The following is an 18,916-nucleotide window of genomic DNA, read 5'->3' as shown; positions in this document are numbered from 1 at the left end:
AGAACTGCAGACTGTGTTATTCTAGAGCTAAACAGACTTCTAATAAAATCATACAGCTAAGGAGAGAAAACCCAGAAGTGATGTGAGACTTTAGATGATTTTGGAGTATTTTAGATGGTGAGGTTTGTGTGGTCTGTGTTCAGCCTCTGTTACTCTCTTGCCCAACTTTAGAACATGGTGGTATAGGAGCAACTTTGGCACTAGTTGGGATTTAAAAGAAAAAAAAAACAAAGCAAAAGACTACCAAATATGCAAAATATTCACAATGGAAAAATATTCACTTAAGGAAAATATGAAAGTATTATTTTTTTTAGTCTTTTAAAAAGGTGATGGCCAGAAATGGTGTCGGTTGCAATGGCATCAGTCCTTTTGAAAACAAAACAGGAACTGATGGTCTTACAGAAGCTGATCAGGATGCAATAATGACAAGTTGTGAATAAACCTCTCTCTCATCTTCCTCACAGAAATGTTCCTATAATGCAAGAACTTTAATTTTTATCCTGGTTAGTTTTGGGAATACGACAGGTGGACAGGTCAAAATATAAAATAAGATAGCTGCAAATCTTCTCTGTGAGAGCAACATGCTAGAGTTTGAAAATGAGCAGTAAAAAAAATGATCCTTATCACAGATTACCCAGATTTTGACTGTGAGAAGAAAAACTGTTCTATATGGAAAAATCAGTACAATTCGTGTGGAAGAGCTTTGTTGATATGGAAGAAATGTCTTTGTTTGCTTTGTTGTTGAGATGGAGTAAATCATCCTCAAACTGAAGAAAAATATTTTAAGTGAGTCAAAAGTAATCTGCCTGTTTATGAAATGCTGTACCATTGAATTATTTATCATCATGTGACATTTTTCTACATAGCCAGACACTGTCAGCTGTTACTTCAGGACCTTAACTGTACTACTTGCTCCGAAAGTAATGCCTCCTATTTATTTCCATGGAAACTACAACAGATACAAAGAGTACAATAACACTATTTGATAGAGAACGTTCTCAGCTACAGAACGCTATTTTGTAGTCCTTTTGTCCAGCCAGGTTCTCTTGTGTTTTAAATTGGTGTCTGAGTCAAAACTAAGGAATTGGTCCTGAAACATCAGTTTGTTCTTCATTTATTTCATTACAGGTGAAGGAGTTCAATTTCCGTGCCAAATGCATTTATACAGCAGTAATGGTGCGCAGAGTAATTCTGGCTCAAGGAGAAAATAAAGTAGATGACAGAGACTATTATGGAAATAAACGCCTGGAGTTGGCAGGGCAGGTAGGTTTTTACTTCAGAGCTAAGGCTCTTTTGGGGTTTTGTTAGTACCTGTTTTTAATAGATGTATAATAAGGGGAATCCCTGCCTTCTCAACTGAAGCATTTTCCTCTGGTTTTATTTTCATTAACTTTTCTGTTTTTACTCATAGGTAGATTGTTTGGACTAATAAACTGTATCCTGACTTCTGTTCTGCCCCTCCAACAAATGAAAAAACAAAACAGTGTAAATACTGCATCAGTTTTACTTCCATTGTACCTTTGTTAGTGCCAAGACTTCTGCAGTAAATCCATCCCCCCTTACAGAAGCACTGTGTTGAGAGAACCTATATATTAAGCCTGGGCTGAGCTGCTATGGAGAACCCAGCTTCTGCAACAGCTAGCAGAACAACTGCTTGAGCCATCTGTAATTTGGAGAAGTCTCTATGATTACTTATTTATTATCAACTGCCCATCTAGCCTTTAGACTAACATGAATAGTATGTGGTTTAAAGCCTTACTAGATACTTCTTTTCTGGCAACAAGCTCTGTTTTGAGCCTTCGAGAGTAGAAGCGCAAACACTTGATTTGCTTCAGAAGCTCTTGCTGTCTTTTTTGGGTGCAGCTGTGTGCCTTCTAGTTCTGACAGAAAAACGACTAGTGGGAAAAATCTTCAGCTTACTAAAGGCAGAACTAGGAGAGATTATTTGAAATTTCTGAAAATAGTAGGTTAACTTGACTGACTAATTAAAGTAGAGTGCATAGGTTTCTCTGCTTGCTGAATTTATGCATGATTGGCACCATTCTTTTACAGAGAGGTTTGTGGCTGCTGGCGAGATGAGGTTTAGAAATTCGTAGAATATTTAAGATTGGAAAAGACCACTAAAATCATTTAGTCCAACCATCAACCCACTATGTTTCCTGAAAGCAGTAGGAATTTGCCTATTGGGTGAAGGAACAGCTAAATTACCCTGGCATGGATGTTTTCTTTAGATAACAATTGGATTTCATTGTTCTAATCTCTGTGGATTTAAGTTGGAGTTATGGCAGTCAATATAATCTGTAATTATTGATCACGCATCAGAAATCCAAACAAATATACTTATTTTACCATGGGAAAGTGGATTTCTGCTCCCCATGTCCTTTACACTGGGGTTTCTGTTGCAGCACAAGTAACAATATCCATTAGTTTCTGTTCCAGTCTGATGGGAATTCTCATCTTACTGTACTTTTATTTAGGAGTACAGTGCATATTGCCTCACATCCCTATTTTCCTTCCCACTCACCCTTGTCCTCATCCACATGTGTGAACGCAAATACAGATTGCATGTCCGCACAGAGTTTGCAGTCATTTCAGAATAAAAATGTACTTTCCTTCCTAGTTGTCAGCACAACCAAGATGATGCTCTGAGTACAAATTAAACAATGAAAACTCTTAACCGCATAGGAAAGGAATTCTTTTCTTCAAGTTAATATGTGATTGTCCATTAGGATTCTACTCTTGTAGCAAAGCAGAATAATAAGACATAAGTGCAATATTCTACTGGGATAAATATTTCAATCTACAATGGATTTATTTGTTGGGTTTGTTGGTTTTTTTTTTTATTTTGCTGTCGCCCTGTTGCTGTAGATCAATGTAATTAGCGCTCTGCTATCATATTGCTCTTATTTAACTGGTCTGAAAAGTAGTTATTCTTCTTGATAAATTTAGAGGCAGAAAACAGAGCGGTAAGAAGTTTTTACAAGCTGTAGGAAAAAGGCTTCTGCTCACAGATGTTAACAACCAAAGTTGTTTTAAATTAACTGGGAAGGGGTCTTAAATGTAGAGGATCATCATAACAAAGGCAATGCATATTTTTTCTACATCAAGGAGAGCTGCGCAGGGGGGAGGCTGTAACGCTTGCTTAAGAGCAGTTATGGATCCCTTGTGATATTTTAAATGCTCATTTCAAGCTGAACACTTGAATTCCTCTCTGCCGTGTTATCAGTTTAATATTGTTGATTTGATTACCGACTAAGAAGTGTAAAAATCTTTTTTTGTCAGTTTCTAAATGTTTGTGTTTAGCTAAAGTTTGTGCAGATAAAATGAGCAGCAAGGGGGTTTTGTTGTTATTTTTTTCTTTTCATGCCAGCATGTTCCTGGAATAAAAATCCTGTTGATTTATAATTTGAATAAAGGAAAAAAAGAAAAGATTCCCATGTGAGGAGAAAAACATAGCGGTCTAAACAATGCAGAGACATAAAAGGCATTGTGTTTATAAAGATGTGTGAAAACAATAGCTGCTAATTTCACACCCCATGGGACAAGAGAGTACGAAATGTGCTTTAGCTTTAGATAACAGAGTTGTATCCACTAGCCAAGCTGGTTTACAGAGCTTTCTCTTAGTCTTTCTGCCACGAGAGGCTTGGTAGGCCAGGTGCCAGCTGAGGTGTTAGCAAAACCTACCGATTTCAGGCTTAATCTTTTCACCTACCTTTTCTGTTTCCTTAATGTGTTCATTATTTGCTAAGCATTACTCTGTTCTTTGTCCTCATTTTTTTTTTGTTTCTAATGCAGCTTGCTTTGTATGGGTGAGATATGGAACAGCACCAAAATCCGGCACCCTGGAAAGCAAGGGATTTCTACCCTGTGACAAAAGAATACCGCCTTGACTTCAGAGATTGCCTAATCCCAGCTGTTCTGATAATATAATTAAGGCTGCCTAATGTCTTTAATTTTGCAACCAGTTTGTGTGAAAGGGAGAATTTGGCACTCAAAAGGCTTAAACGTTAAATAGCAATCTCAAGGCGCCTAATTAGAATTCTCTGACATTAAGCTAATTGGTGAAACTGTATTTCAGCAGCTTAACTTCTTTATTAATTTTTCTTTGGATTTTCAATGAAAATCAATTGATGAGCTGTCAGTATTTTTTTTTTCTTAAATATAATTTGCTCTTTAGTGATCCTGACTTAAGCAGGCTGAAAGGCCCTGGACTAACTATGAAATCCATTGAATATTATCACTGGCATTCCATCCTTTTTCTTTAATCACTCACTCTTGACCTAAATAATGTGGTTATTGTGAGACTCTGCCTTGCCAGATAGTCAGAGCTCTTACAAACTGAGAGTCCGTGAGTGAAATTAGCAAAGCATAACACTTTTCAGACTGGCAAATATTAACAAGTTTGTGTACTTGGGGTATGGCTTACTTTATTATTTCAGAGAAGAAGAAGGATGATGTTATAATCCCTACAGCACTGGAACTGGGAGACTTTGTAAAGATTTTAAGATCAAGAAATCAAAAATGGAACTATTATTGTATTTTATGTGACATGTTTTTGTTAAATGTCCTGCGCAGAAACCTGTTGAGATTAAATGTATACCAGGACTGACTTCAAAAGAGTCTGTTTTGTGTTTAACAGGACTTTCAGACATCCTAAAACTGTGCACTTCCCTTTTCCCTCCTTTGGAAACACACACCTCATAATCTGATTTTTGGAGATGCTGCCAGTGCGTTGTTCTTCCTAATATAATACTTCATGAAAGATGTTTTCCTTTCTGGTTGAATTTGGCTTTAAAAAAGCTGTGACACTGCAGTGAGTTGCAGGTGACTGGATTTCTTTCAGTAGTAGTGAGAGGATGTTGCATTGTAAAATGGTACTACAAGGATCAAAAAGAAAGAGGGTCTCCAACACCTTCCTCTTATACCAGGTTAAAAAAAAAAAAGAAAAAAAAAATTATTGAAGACTCTCTATTCTGAATGGAAATAGGTTTCTGTTTTTGTCAGGAGTTAACATGCAGTGTACATTATCACTGTTCTATGTAAGGTTTTACAATTTAATGACTGCACAGTAAATGCTCTTTACATCTTTAGTGTAGACTGCCTTAGTCTACTCTTAATCTCTGTGAAAGGTAGTGACAATCTCGTATTGCCAAGTCATACATCTGTGGGAGTTTCTAGTAGATCTTGTTATACTTAAATGCAGATGATGCTAGTGAAAATGATATTTTATAATCTATGTAGCTGCTTTACAGTGTCATTTGCCTAACACTTTGGTCAGTCTGGTTCTGAGATGTAAGTGGAGAAAAGCTAGTGAAATCTAATGGCCTATCCCACTGATAGAATGAAGAGTAGTTTGCATTCCTTCCAGAAGAGGAGATATTAAGACTATGTTTAATAATTCAGTTTTAATTCTTCACATACAAAAATTAAATTGTACAACTGATACCGGGACATCTTGGCTTGTGATGGCTGAATACCTAGCTTGTTCTGTCTCACAGTGCCTTGGACACTGGGAACTACCATTTCTGGCATTTGATAGCTGCTGTGTTTTTAGTCCTTTGGAACTTGGAATTTGGACATTTGGAATTTAAATTGCAATGCTTCTTAAGTGATATATTGCTGTTTGGTTTTTTTTCTGACTGTTGGTGGGCGCATATGCAGATATTGTGAAGGTCAATGCAAAACAAAAAAAGATGAATAGATAGGCTTAAACTCTTCTTACTTTGCTTTCTATTTTGAAATTATTAAAGTGAAATGTTTGAGAAAATAAGCAAAAAAACTTATGAGGGTAATATCATGTAAGAAACAAACGCTGCATTTCAGATGACCAGAAGGGTAGAAATATCGAAACACTTGTGTTCTTCCACTTTTCCTAGATTGTAATCCAATTGTTTTTTATTTCCAGCTTCTTTCTCTTCTGTTTGAAGATTTGTTCAAAAAATTTAACTCTGAGCTGAAAAAGATTGCTGACCAGGTAATCCCCAAGCAACGTGCAGCTCAGTTTGATGTAGTGAAGCACATGCGTCAAGACCAAATCACCAATGGCATGGTCAATGCTATTTCCACAGTAAGTACTTTTGGTTTAATTCTAGTATACGAGATTTTTTCCACTGTACTGAGGGCTGAAATAGTGTGAATTTTGGTCTGATAGCTCCACTGTCTTTGGTCAAATCTATCAAAAATTGCAAAGTTCTGTCATGGACGTGGCTTTTGGAATTGGCTGAAAAATTGTTATTCTTCAAACTAATTTTTATTTCACCATTTAGTTTAAAGAGGTGTTTGAAGTATTTGTGATGGAACAGTAGAAACAGACAAATTGAAAATAGAGATTGTTTATCCAACTTGCTGTCTTGTGCATTCTGCTTTATTATGTTTTTTTATTACATAGTTAAGTTGAGGCTGTATCATATGTCCAAAATATGGTTGAAAAATGACAGGAAAGGAACACATCGTGAAGGAAAGACAATTGCTAAAAAAGAGCTCTTTGAAGAGTGATGCCTTTTTTAGTTATATGAAGTAGCTAGTAGAAGTAAATTTAGTGTGAGCAAATTTGTAGCTAGGAGCTAGTATTTTTTTTGTTACATCAATGATAACGATACTGAACTATTTAACTGGGAAAACTAATAGAGCAGATATTACTGTAAAATGGTTGGAATCAAGTCTAATTTGTCGTGGTTAGATTTTTGCTCATATCTGCCTTCTACTAGAGTGGATATCTTCATTCATGCCAGTGGACGAGAGCAGAATGTAATTATTAACTTTGTCTCTTACCTCACATATCTGCAAGAACAGTTTGTGTGATAATCCCTGAGATCCAGCTAGTAGCTTGTAAATGACTTTGAAATGCATGAATTTTTAAGAAATTAAATTAGTGAAAGTATTTTAGTTGCTGGTAGACTGTGTGCAACTTGGTTCTTAATCTTTGGAACTCTTGAGAGGGCTTTTCTGCCTAGTACAAACTGAAGTTTTTCTTCATTTCTTGTAAATAAAATTAACTCCACAAATTGCATTTGAAACAGCCTACAGTCTGTTACTTACAAATCCCAGTGTTTAAAGCTTATCACTATTTAGTTTTATGAGTGCCCCAAACGTAGTTAAATCTCTATAGTGCATGTACCCAAAACAGTTGACAGATTTGTTTCCCTAAATGCTTGTGCTTTCTTCTAGCTGGTGCCAGTTTTTCCATTTGGGCTGACGGAGATAAATCTGCAAACTATTCAGTACATATTGTAAAGTCTTCCTTCTTCTGCTATCTTAGGACTTCTTTTTTGTTACTGTCACATAAGCAGTTAAACACCATCTGCTCTTAAGCATTGAAAATCATTTCTCAGGAACAATGCCCAGTGCATACTATTCAAGAGATTAAGCAAATACCATAAACATCGTTCTTGGAAACAGCAATCTCCAATCTCACCAGAATGCTTCAGTGATAGTCCCAAAGAGCATGAAATAACTCAACAGACTTGTAATTACACTAGTAGCATGCAGAATAATTCATAACACTGCTAAATCCTCTGCACACTGGTGTTCAGTGGTACTTAGTCTGTGTATCCTGGAAATACCAGAGGAGAGTAGGTGTGCAGAAATAGTACAGACCTAACAGACATTTCAGAATCTACAAAATCATCCAATCGTTGAATTCTTAATTGAAGAAGGAACTTTGATTTCACAGGAGTTTTCAGTAGGAAGTCCTCTATCTTGCAGAGCCCTGACCTATTTGGGTTGTTCTAGACAGCTTTGAAGGAGTCACTCTGACACTTCCAAAGCATAAATATTTTTTTCATATTATTTCTTCAAGGAGTGTTTTACCTCCCTTTTCTGTTGCTGAGATTTCACTCATTTGGACAGTGCAGAAAAACTACGTGGTAGTTCAGGTTACAATCATTTCTAGCATGAGGATAAACTACTAATTTATTGTATTCTTTATTCATATTCTGATAATTTCCAGTCCTTTAACAGTGTCATGGTGAGTGAGCGAGAAGGATGAACAAGTAGAAAAGTCTTTTGCTGTTAGGTATTATGTCTTTCCCCTTTCTGCAACAAGGGAAAAAGGGAGGTTCTCATGACTACTTAACAGTCTCTTCAATGTAGGCAAATAAGAGAATAATTTGGATGGATAGTGGCTTCTTGCTGTTAATCAAAAGATGGGATTATGCTGTTAATGTATAAATAAAGAAACCTAGAAAAAGATGGCAGTGCAGTATAGCACACAAACTCTGAATTCTTTGTTAGCTGTGCTGCCATGAGTTTGTCAAAAGGTTGCATGGATTAGCACTGGTGGCAGTCCTAGAGAAAACGTTCAGGCTCTTCATTCCCTTTAGACTGATTAGTAGTGTTGTGACTGGGGCAAGTAGTAATAACAAAAATGTGCTGTATCTACTGACTCAGGTAGCAGGAACTCTCTATATATGGAGTATGAGTCTTGAAATCAATATACGTAGTATCTAAATTTAACAGCCTACTGAAACATTAGTTTAGGTTGCAGTGAAATACTGGATATTGGTAGAGATTATTATATCTACTTGCCATTTTTACATAATTGTGTTCTAGAACATCCTCTGAACTCCTCTGGTCTAGTTGAAACCACAAGTAACACTGGCCTTGACAGTCACAAAGTATGAAATCAGTGGTATATAAATGAATCTTGCATTTTCTAGTTGATGTTATCCCACTGGAAAAGTGTGGATTGACCTAAAACCTCCCACCGTTCTTTGAAGATAGGACACATGAATGAGTCTTTTTCTTCTGGATTCTAATACCCAAAGGTTTTGAGGAAAAGCACATGACTTTGATGTCAGATTGCTTCAGCATAAACATCTGTGTTTCCTACCAAAATAAATCACAAAAAAGACAGAACTGAAACAGGACCTACTGTAAAAGTATATTTCACACACAAAAAAGCACTCCTTTTGTTGACATACTCAACAAGGTCAGAAGAGTTTTTAATTTTGTCAAATTTGAGCAGTGATGTATCTGCGTGCACATGAAGATCAATCTTTATGTAATTGAAGATGTTATAGCAAAATCATCTGGAAGAGCAGTTCTTCTGTTTGAACTTCAGTTAGTGTGTTGTAACAGCAGTTTACATGCAGATGGGTAGTTAGAAAGCTGTATTACATAAATGCCCAGGTTGGATGGGTCCTGGGCAACCCAATCTAGGGACTGGCAGCCCTGCCCACTGCAGGGAGGTTGGACTGGTTGAGCTTTAAGGTCCTGTCCAACACAAGCCATTCTGGGATTCTGTGAAATGGGCGGTATTGGCTGTGCAAAGCTCCTGAGCTTGTTCAGTCTAAATCTTGAAAAAAGGAATGTAGTATTGAGAGACAGATAAACTGTGATAACTGTTTTTTAAATGCTCGTTGTGTTCTACAGGGGAACTGGTCTCTGAAGAGATTCAAAATGGACCGCCAAGGTGTGACTCAAGTACTGTCCCGCTTGTCTTACATATCTGCTCTGGGAATGATGACTAGAATCTCTTCTCAGTTTGAAAAGACAAGGAAAGTGAGTGGTCCTCGATCATTGCAGCCATCTCAGTGGGGGATGCTCTGCCCATCGGACACTCCTGAAGGAGAGGTAAGGGACTTGTATGTTGCTGTCAGTACTTCTGTCCTCCTGAGCAGTGGCAGCACTGTTTAGTTGGAAGCAGTCCTCTGACAGAGGAAGAATTTTGCTGACCAGGGTTCTTGATGAGAGAAATTATCCTTAGTCCAATAGCACTGTTTGTTTGTCTTCTCACGTCCCATCAGTTTACGTCCTGGTCCTCCTTACTATACTGTTCTCCTTTCTGAAGGGAATGGCTAGAATCTGTTCAGAAATTATTTGGTTGAATTATTTTTGCTTTCTTTGCTCTCTTTTGATCTGGACAGAAAAAGGAATCCTCAACTATTATTCCTTTATTCTAGAATGAGTATACTAGAACAGTCCAACACAAGCCATTCTGTTTTCAACAGTTTTGAAATTACAGTCAACCTGCAGTTTTTCAAGAATTGTATTAATTTACAGAAATTAATACTTTAATGCTTTATCTTACCTTTAATTATGCAGCTATTTCAACTAAATTATTGATGCTGGCAGTCTTTTTTTATATAATTATTTTTTCATTTTCTGTGTCCTGAATGGAAAGCCCTGTGAGAGCTCTGGACTTCTGGAGTAAATATGTAATCAATATAAGCTAGTCTTCTTAAGCAGCTGAAGTAAAATTGCACTGTTTAAGGTACTTAAATGCTTTTTGTTACCTATTTGGCAAATTGATCTTGTATTGTTATTTTCAAGTCTCTGCAAAGATATAGTGGTAAAATTACATTAAAATGAAGAAGTTTTGATGTATGGAGTCATAACAATCAATTCTAATAACTTAGAACTTATTAACCTAACTTTTGACCTAAAAGTGAATTTAGTACTTCTTCATGTACTTTATCATAAAAAATTGTGTGCTATGACAATGAAGTATCCAAATATTCTCATGCTGATTAATTTTATTTCCTTGATTTTTCTATGTAAATAATAAAGCTGTTGCTTTAAAGAGAGAAAAATATCAGGTTATACATGTTTTGGATAACTTCATATCTACTAACTGTACTTTTTATTTTAAATGCTAAAACATTACCTTTCTGTGCAATGTAGAACGCACTTACTTTCTTCTTTTCTCATTTGGTCTAGCATTAGGTGGAATGGTTGGTGGCCCTGCATGTGGCAGGGGGATTGGAGATTCATGATCCTTGAGGTCCCTTCCAACCCTGGCAATTCTGTGATTCTGTGATTCTCAATGTACTTAATTTGTTTTGTGCTTTGAATTTCTTCTGTAGCTCTGTGCAATGGCCTGAAAAGAGGTTGTTGTGAGGTGGGGTATGCCTCTTCTCCTGTGTAACTAGCAGTAGACTAAAGGGAATGGCCTAATGTTACACTAGGGGAGGTTCAGGTTGGATATTAGGAACAATTTCTTCTTACAAAGAGTGGTGCTGCAGTGGCACAGGCTGCCCAGGGAGGTGGTGGAGTCGCCATCTCTGGAAGTGTTCAAAAAACATATGAATGTGATATTAAGGGACATGGTTAATGGGGAAATATTGGTGGTAGGTGGATGTTTGGGCTATATGATCTTAGAGGTCTTTTCCAACCTTAACGATTCTGTGATTCCATGAACGGATAAAAGATTAAATTGTTTTTTTCTTACTTTAGGCGTGTGGTTTGGTTAAAAACCTTGCCCTGATGACTCACATTACTACAGATATGGAAGATGGCCCAATCATTAAACTAGCCAGTAATCTTGGAGTCGAAGATGTGAATTTGCTCTGTGGTGAAGAACTTTCATATCCTAATGTGTTCCTTGTTTTCCTGAATGGTATGTAACTTCAGCAATCTGGCTCTGATTTGTTGCCAATTTCGAGTTACTCTTCAGAAATGCTGCAATATTTGGAGCATGGCCAAACACAGGTGTTGTATTCCCTGTGAATTTCCCCCGTAATTTCATCAGCAAATATTTGATAGGGTAAAGCAGAGTACACAGGTCAAATGATGGCATTTAGTTGTGTGTGAAGTTGTCCTCAGAACTCTGCAGATGTGTGTAGCTGGGACATTGAAGCTCTTTTGAGTTTCAGTACTGTTTGTATACAGGTTTGCATGAATACATACAAATATATGTATACTCCATTACATATTTTTTTGTTTGGTTGGTTTTCTAGTCATTCACCAATTAGTCAACCTACTTAAGGTACTTTTTAAAAAGAGTAATGCTCTTAAAATGTAACTTTAATTTTATAAATCCAGAGCTTCATTCACAGAATTTATTTCTTTTTATTGCAGTCTTCATATATTTTTGTATCTATTCATGCAACTGTGTTTAAAAACAGGAAGTCAGTATTAATTGTTTGCAATATTTAGCAATGCTGTTCTCTTTAAAACTGCCTTTTAAGCAGCAACTTGCTTTGTGAATGATTATAAAAAATGAGACTTAAAACAAGCTGCATTGCTTTCCTTTGTTAGAAGAATGATTTGGCACATGTGCTTTGCTTCTGCACGCTTAAGTTCCTTTTGCAACTGATCTTTCAGTTTCTAATCAGCAGTTACTATAATACTAGATTTCAAAAAAGTAACATGTTAAAAACTACAACTATGATTTTGTCAGCAGCATCTACTTCAGGGGCTAGTATTTAAGGTCTGTCACTGTGAGTAATTTCTCCATTTACCTTCAAATTAAACAGCAGTTATTCTTACATGAAAGAAACACTTGACTAAACTGCATTCCTTAGCTCTGCTTTTCTTTAGCAATATGTTGAAGATAAGGTTTAGTGAAGCCACATGCACTCCTCCTGTTTCGCTTTATGGGAAGTGCCGAGCAGAAGGATTGGATTCTTCCTTCAGAGACTCCATTTGTAGTCTGGAGCAAGATCACTTATGTTTCAAAATGTAGATGATCTTGTACTAAAAGAAGCAAAACTGATCAATATATTAGTTTCTTGTTTTAATTCTAGAAGAATCCAGCCTTGTGGTTGTCTGATTTGTTTCAAATTTAAGTATGTGATGTAAAAGGACAGAAAGTCTTTCAAGTGCGTATTCCTACATTTATATCAGGCTGTCTCCCTGTGTAAAGGGTTTTGTTTAATATGACACTGTACTAAGTTTTGTTCTATATGTTAAGATAAACTTGGTTAGATGACTCTTTAAAAATGAATTTTAGTCATCTTTGCTCATCATGCATCAGAATACTTAGGTATGTATTTTAAATATGTATATTAACTGCAAGAAGTGGGAAGTACTTCTGCATGTGTTAGACATGATAAAGTAGAGCTTTGGATGTGCAAAGAGTGGACCATGAACTTGTTCCCTTTCTGAATAGGTAACATCCTTGGTGTCATACGTGATCATCAGAAACTAGTCAACACATTTCGGATAATGCGACGAGCAGGTTATATCAATGAATTTGTTTCAATCTCTACAAATCTTTCTGACAGATGTGTCTACATTTCCTCTGATGGAGGGAGATTGTGCAGGTAAGCATCCTGTCAGAATTATCTAGTAAGCACTGTTCTGTGCACTGTAAGTATACTGGGTGAAGGAAATACAGATTTAAACATAAAAACTGTTTTCAAATTCAGTGGAATTTGAGCATTTCTTTGCTCCTTATGTAGCCCTCATTCAAAGCAGATAGATAAGCAAAACCCACTACGCAGTCAATTAACTTCCCCAAAAAAGCCCAAATAGATTAGTTTTATCTTTAAAAAGAAGTTAGCTGGAAGCAATATTTCGCTCTTAAAAAAGGAGGAAGGAGAAATCAACTTGGTTGGCAACCGCAGTGATATTCCATATCCTTGGATTGTTTCTTTACTTCTGTTGTTAAGATATCACAGTACTTAAACAAGGTACAAGCAGCCACCTCTTGGACATGATACCACTTTGTGGAATGAGAGGCTACCCTTTGCCTTCAGGAGCCCTTATTTCTGGTACAAAGCTTCCCCAGGCATGCACGTGTTTGCTGTTGTAAAAGGAAAGTCTCAAAGTTTTGGTTTAGTTCACTGCTTCCTGTTAACTAGGCAGGGAATTCATTAAATCTGTAAGGAAGGTCTCTGCCTTGAGTGCTTACACTCCTTATTGCACAGAGTGCCTTGATAATAGTCATGTCAAAAGGCAAGCAAAATGAAATTGATTGCTTAAAGACCAAGGTGTAACTGAACAAAAAAGAGATTGGGAGCAGAATGGCATTAGAACTATATATATATTTTAATTACAGTTGGCATTTTACCTTATTTATTAATTGAAATTCAGAGCATACTGAATGCTGTTTAAGGCATGGTAAAGACCCAGAAGTAGTACATGTAAATATCAGCTAATCATACCCACTTAAGACATGCAGTGGTACAGGCATATCCATTAGCACAGAAATCACCTTACTAATAGGTGATTAGTAGGGCTAATCCAGGTTTGAAAAAGAGTAAGTTCTGATTTGATGTGGGTTTTTTTAATTTCCTTTTTTATTTTTAAGAGTGAGAAGTGAAATTGTGTGTATTTCTGGGAATTAACCAAATTGCTTTGTGACATTCTCCACCCTGCAATTGTTCAGATCCCCTTATTAACCATTTAAAAGTGCTCCTTAGTCTTCAAACAGTTATTTAGACTTCAGAGTGGACTCCACAAGTATCTTGTAGCTATTTGCTGCTCTTTATAAGAGCAACTTGTCCAAATAGCAACAGCCCTTGATGTTTCATTCTTGCATGCCATCCTTTGTGCTAGGGTTTCCTTGTGGTAAGGAAGCCTTCAGAAACCCATGTGTGGTTGAAATTTATGGATTCATGTGATGCAACCAATAGTAAATGCCAGCACTTTGTAAGTATCAGCAAAATACGTTCTGCATGTGGGCATTTGAGCACAAACTGATGACTCTCTTTTGCATGGAGTCCCTGAAATATCCATAGAACTTAATGCTATTCTTAGCTTTGTGGAATAAGAAGATTTAAATCTCTTAAAGCCATCAACATAACGTGTCGTTGAAACAGAAAGTGTTAGTTTCAAGATTTAGAGGAGAAAAAAGATGGCTTCTTTGTCAAAATTCAAATCTGATTTTTTTCTGGTGCAATATTTTGCTACTTAAAAGACAAAGAGCCAGTTTCAGGACACCTGTGTTTCAAACCAAGGTCTGAATAATTGCTGATTGTGTTTGCTTGGCTGTATCGATTTATAAAATGGGTGATATAACTGTAGTGTACTGAAAGTACAAAGTATTACCCAAGTATTTTCTATTATAATCCTTTCTTTTCTTTTTACTTTTAGACCCTATATAATTGTAAAGAAGCAAAAACCTGCAGTAACAAACAAGCATATGGAAGAACTGGCTCAGGGTTACAGGTACTCAGTTCAAGCACATTATTTTCATAATTTTCACATCTTTTTGTAAATACTATGTGGAAATTATTTAGACAGTCCATCATTTCACAGTGTTGGTTAGCTGTTTAGAGGACTGTGCTCTTCTGTACGTTTACGCACTGTGTATAAATCAGTGTTTTGAAGGTTTTCTGTTCGAAGTCAAATGAAGTGTAGTTGTCTTGGTGTTTTCTTTTTTTTTTTTTCTTTTTTCTTTCTTTTTTTTTTTTTTGTGGTATGAAATTTGACAATTACACAGAACAAAATCTCGCAGAGCCTCCTCTTCCCACAAGTGGAAGTCCCAAGGAAATTTCCATCTTCCTCTTGATTAAAAATGAAACACTGCAAAAGAATATTGATCTGATCACCCTAGAACAGGCATGTTCAGAATTACTTATAAACTAAAACTTGAAAGTAGTTTCATATGTTTAAGAACACTGTATTTGCACCAAAAAACCCCCCACGTTTAAATATAGTTTTTGCAAAACATACACAAAACCTTGTGAGGTTACGTTTACGCTTTCCTGACATCGTGGTGATGATGAATACATTCAGGATAATGTAAGTATCATTGGTCAGTCTTTGTGAAGCAGCAAAATAAGGGGATTAATTTTTTAAAGGTGCAGTTTTCTTTGAATACTAAAAATGCAGAGGTTTAACATAAATGAATTCTCTACATTATATTCTACACGTTACATTCTTTCAATATATGCATTTTGTAATTCAATTTTTGCAGAAACATAAGAAAAAACCATACTTTCAATGTAATTTTTTAATTTAACTACAGGAATTTTGAAGACTTCTTGCACGAAGGCCTTGTTGAATATTTGGATGTGAATGAAGAAAATGACTGCAACATCGCACTGTATGAACATACAATTAATAAGTAAGTATGCATTCAGACTAAACACTGGTGCATAAAAAAATTTCATAGAGTGACTCTCCAAAATGCAAGAATATTAATCATGTTATTATTTTTATACATGTACACTGCTCCCTTGCTAATGATTGAAACAACTCCAGATAGAAGATATCAGTTTCCAGACATCCTTAATTATCTGTGGGATAGTTACAAAAAGTGGTTTACCTTTTGTCTTTTTTGGGAAATCTACCCCAGCTTCTAATTCTCCATAGTATGGAATATTTAAAGGTATATAATTCATTTCTTTGGAGGTAGTTCAGATTATTTTTTTTTATCATTGAGCTGCTCATCGTAAGTAGTTTTATACATTAGAAAGCCAGAAGGGAAATAGTTCCATTCATTAAATAATTATATTAAGATTTTCTGATTGTCCTTTGGAAAAGTTTCTTTGTCTTGATATATGGGGATACTAGACAACCAGGTTGCATTAAATGCCTGAAGTGTCAGGATGAGACATGCCATTTGATGTATAATAGGCCCCAGTAAAAATGTCTATATCATTCTAAGTATCTTTACCATATGTTAAAACCCATTCCTGGCATATAGTTTTTGTTTAAAAAGATTCATTATTTTGTGTCTGTGTGTTTTCTGCATACATAAAGGACCCTCTACCCTGTGGGTGTGATTTGAAACCCTGCATAAAAGGAAGGTTTCTTTAAAATTTTTAAGTTCTTATATCTTTCTACTTCAGCATTGCTCTGACAACATTCTGTCAAGTAAAGCTGTACGTAGGAGGATATTGGTTACCTCCATGAAATATTTGATCAATAGGTTTATGCAGAAAATGCGTTTTCTAACTATTCTCTCCTTGTCAAGTGCTCATGGAAGCTAGTAGAAATACATCATCGATTTCAGTGGAGCTGGATGAGACCTTCAATTGTCTGTACCCTTTGCCAGATGAAATGCATGAACTCTGCTAATTAAGTTGCATTGCTCATGCCCAGACCTTGGAAGACTTCATCACTTTAAGAAATTACTCTTGCATGCTCTTGTCTGGCTTCTGTATACATGAGCAAAGAAGAGTACACACAACTGCTGTCTTCTGTGCCAAAATTAAACAGCCTTCTTACAGTGTTAGAGCTGGAAAATTTAAGTTACCCTACAGCTGACTCATTTAGGAAGAGTAATGGGAACATATCACCTGAAATTATTGATTACTCAGAAAAAGGAGGAGCCTGTGAGCTTCCAATGGAGAGTGTGAAGAAATGACGCCAAGATAGCTGCCGAAAGTTTGGAAGATTCTTGTCCATCAACTTGCTTTGAGTTTTGCATAATTCCTTGTAATTAATAGGGTCATAAGTATCTGAGCATGCACCATATAGGCACGTTGCTCCTTGTTTTTAGTAATAGTATTCCCTACATCTTGAGTACCCCCTGCCCCCAGCATCATCTTGCATTTTAAATGGTACAACCATGTTGCTACAACTTGTTCTGATAATACAACGGATACAATCCACTATTGTGAAGTATCCCATTAACATTCCTGCTTTTGTAATGGAGGCTTCTTTTAGTTACGGTATCTTCTCTTTGCCTTTCCAATCCAATTAAGGTTTTTTTCTATTTAGTGTGTTCAATTTCTTCCTTCCCCTTTTGTAACTCTTGTTTTCAAGCTGACAAGTTTGCCTTCATTTCTTGATTTGATTTCTGGCAGAGGCATTTTGACTTGCAGAAATTGAACTCTTCTAAACTTTAAGTTGTTATGAAATGCATCCTTGGATCTAGCATCTTCTGTGGATAAAATGAGGTTGACCTCCATAGAACAATATTTGTGTTGAACTTTACCCTATCTGAAAATCTGTATGTAAATCCATGCATTAGTACCCTCTCAAGAAATTTGGTAACTTCCTCATCAGTACATTCCTAAGCCTCTTGTTTTATTGTTTGAGAAGCCAGTAGTTCTGTGAAGTTGCACAGAATGGGAGAGCAGTCCATGCTTGAAGTTAACTGCTGGCTCGTAAGACTACTTTACAATTCCTTGACTGCAATTGGCATTCTACTATTTGTGGTTTTTTTTAAGGCAGGCTTCAATAAACATTTATACTTCTTATCAAGTGAGAAAAATAGCATCTACCCTCTGGCCAGCAGGTGATTTTTAGGCTGCTGAAACAAACTTGTGATTTATACAGGAGCCTGGGACTGTCAGGTGTTTTCACTAGGCTTGGTCCTTAGGGTTTCCAGTTCTTTCAGATTCAACTTTCCAGTGGTTTGTGTGTTGTTTCTGTAAGTTCCTGCTAGTCTTTCTCTCCAATATGCACTACCAGGTTGTGCCTCAGCCTTCTTGAGCTTGTATTGCTTTACCTCTCTATAATGTCGTTATAATAATTTTTTTTCCAGTTGTTTCATTTGCAGGGTCTTAAAGTTAAGTGGTCAAATTCATGTTTTCAATTCAAAAAAATTTCCAAGAGACTTTCCAGATAAGTCAAATATTAAATATGAGATTTGCAGACTGCAGTGGATTTAGATGTGTGAGACAAGCAATGTATACCTATACATATGCTGTGCTTAATATCTCCAGAAATCATGAAAGATATGCCTTGGGCAGGTTTAGTTAGAATTATCTTTATTTTAAAGTAAAGTGTTTCCTAGTTGCTTATGTTGATTTAAAAAACAAGCCTGCTTCAGCCAAGCTTTATTGTATACTCCATCCTCATCAGGTATTAGCCACTCTGTGTGCATCCTCGCACACACTGATTTAATTGTCTTCATTGAGCGTGGAATTTCTTAAGCTCATGCCAGGTAGAATGGATGTTTTTCTTATTTCTCAGCCTTTGTACGCCTTGTCCCTGTCTTTTTATTCCTCATCGGTTGTGCCATATAGCAACATAATTAATATCAAAATATTTGCAGAGCTTTTCAAATAATGTTTTATTATGGCTTATCATCAATGGTACTGGATCTGGTTTGGAAGCAGATGTTTTCTTTCTAACTGATATTATATAACTGATCTTGGAAAACTAAAACTACGCTTTGGGGTTTTCTTCAATACCTGAATCTGTCTTGCTTCTCCTTCCTCCACATCCCCTGTAGATTTTTAGATCTCTAGAATGGTAACTTGATGCGGAGGACTCTTGTTACATGAGATGATATTCCTTAAGGCATTTTGGGACTTGCTGTATAAGCTGATGTTTTATTGTCTTGCTGAGC

General features: G+C 36.3%; 1 protein-coding gene across 1 annotated transcript in view; it reads left to right on the top strand.

The window, feature by feature from the left end:
• Positions 1-18,916, top strand: part of POLR3B (RNA polymerase III subunit B) — a 67,900-nt gene that overhangs the window by 16,109 nt on the left and 32,875 nt on the right. Inside the window, exons 12-18 of the mRNA XM_031600054.2 lie at positions 1,129-1,263; positions 5,906-6,067; positions 9,373-9,573; positions 11,176-11,338; positions 12,833-12,986; positions 14,761-14,835; positions 15,638-15,736. Coding sequence (XP_031455914.1) covers positions 1,129-1,263; positions 5,906-6,067; positions 9,373-9,573; positions 11,176-11,338; positions 12,833-12,986; positions 14,761-14,835; positions 15,638-15,736 — 989 coding nt within the window. The remainder of the gene's footprint in view (positions 1-1,128; positions 1,264-5,905; positions 6,068-9,372; positions 9,574-11,175; positions 11,339-12,832; positions 12,987-14,760; positions 14,836-15,637; positions 15,737-18,916) is intronic.

This window comes from Phasianus colchicus, chromosome 1, assembly GCF_987193195.1.
Source record: "Phasianus colchicus chromosome 1, bPhaCol1.hap1.1, whole genome shotgun sequence".
NCBI classification, from domain to species: Eukaryota; Metazoa; Chordata; class Aves; order Galliformes; family Phasianidae; genus Phasianus; species Phasianus colchicus.
Note: the sequence above shows the minus strand (reverse complement) of the source record. Positions and strands in the feature narration are given on the sequence as shown.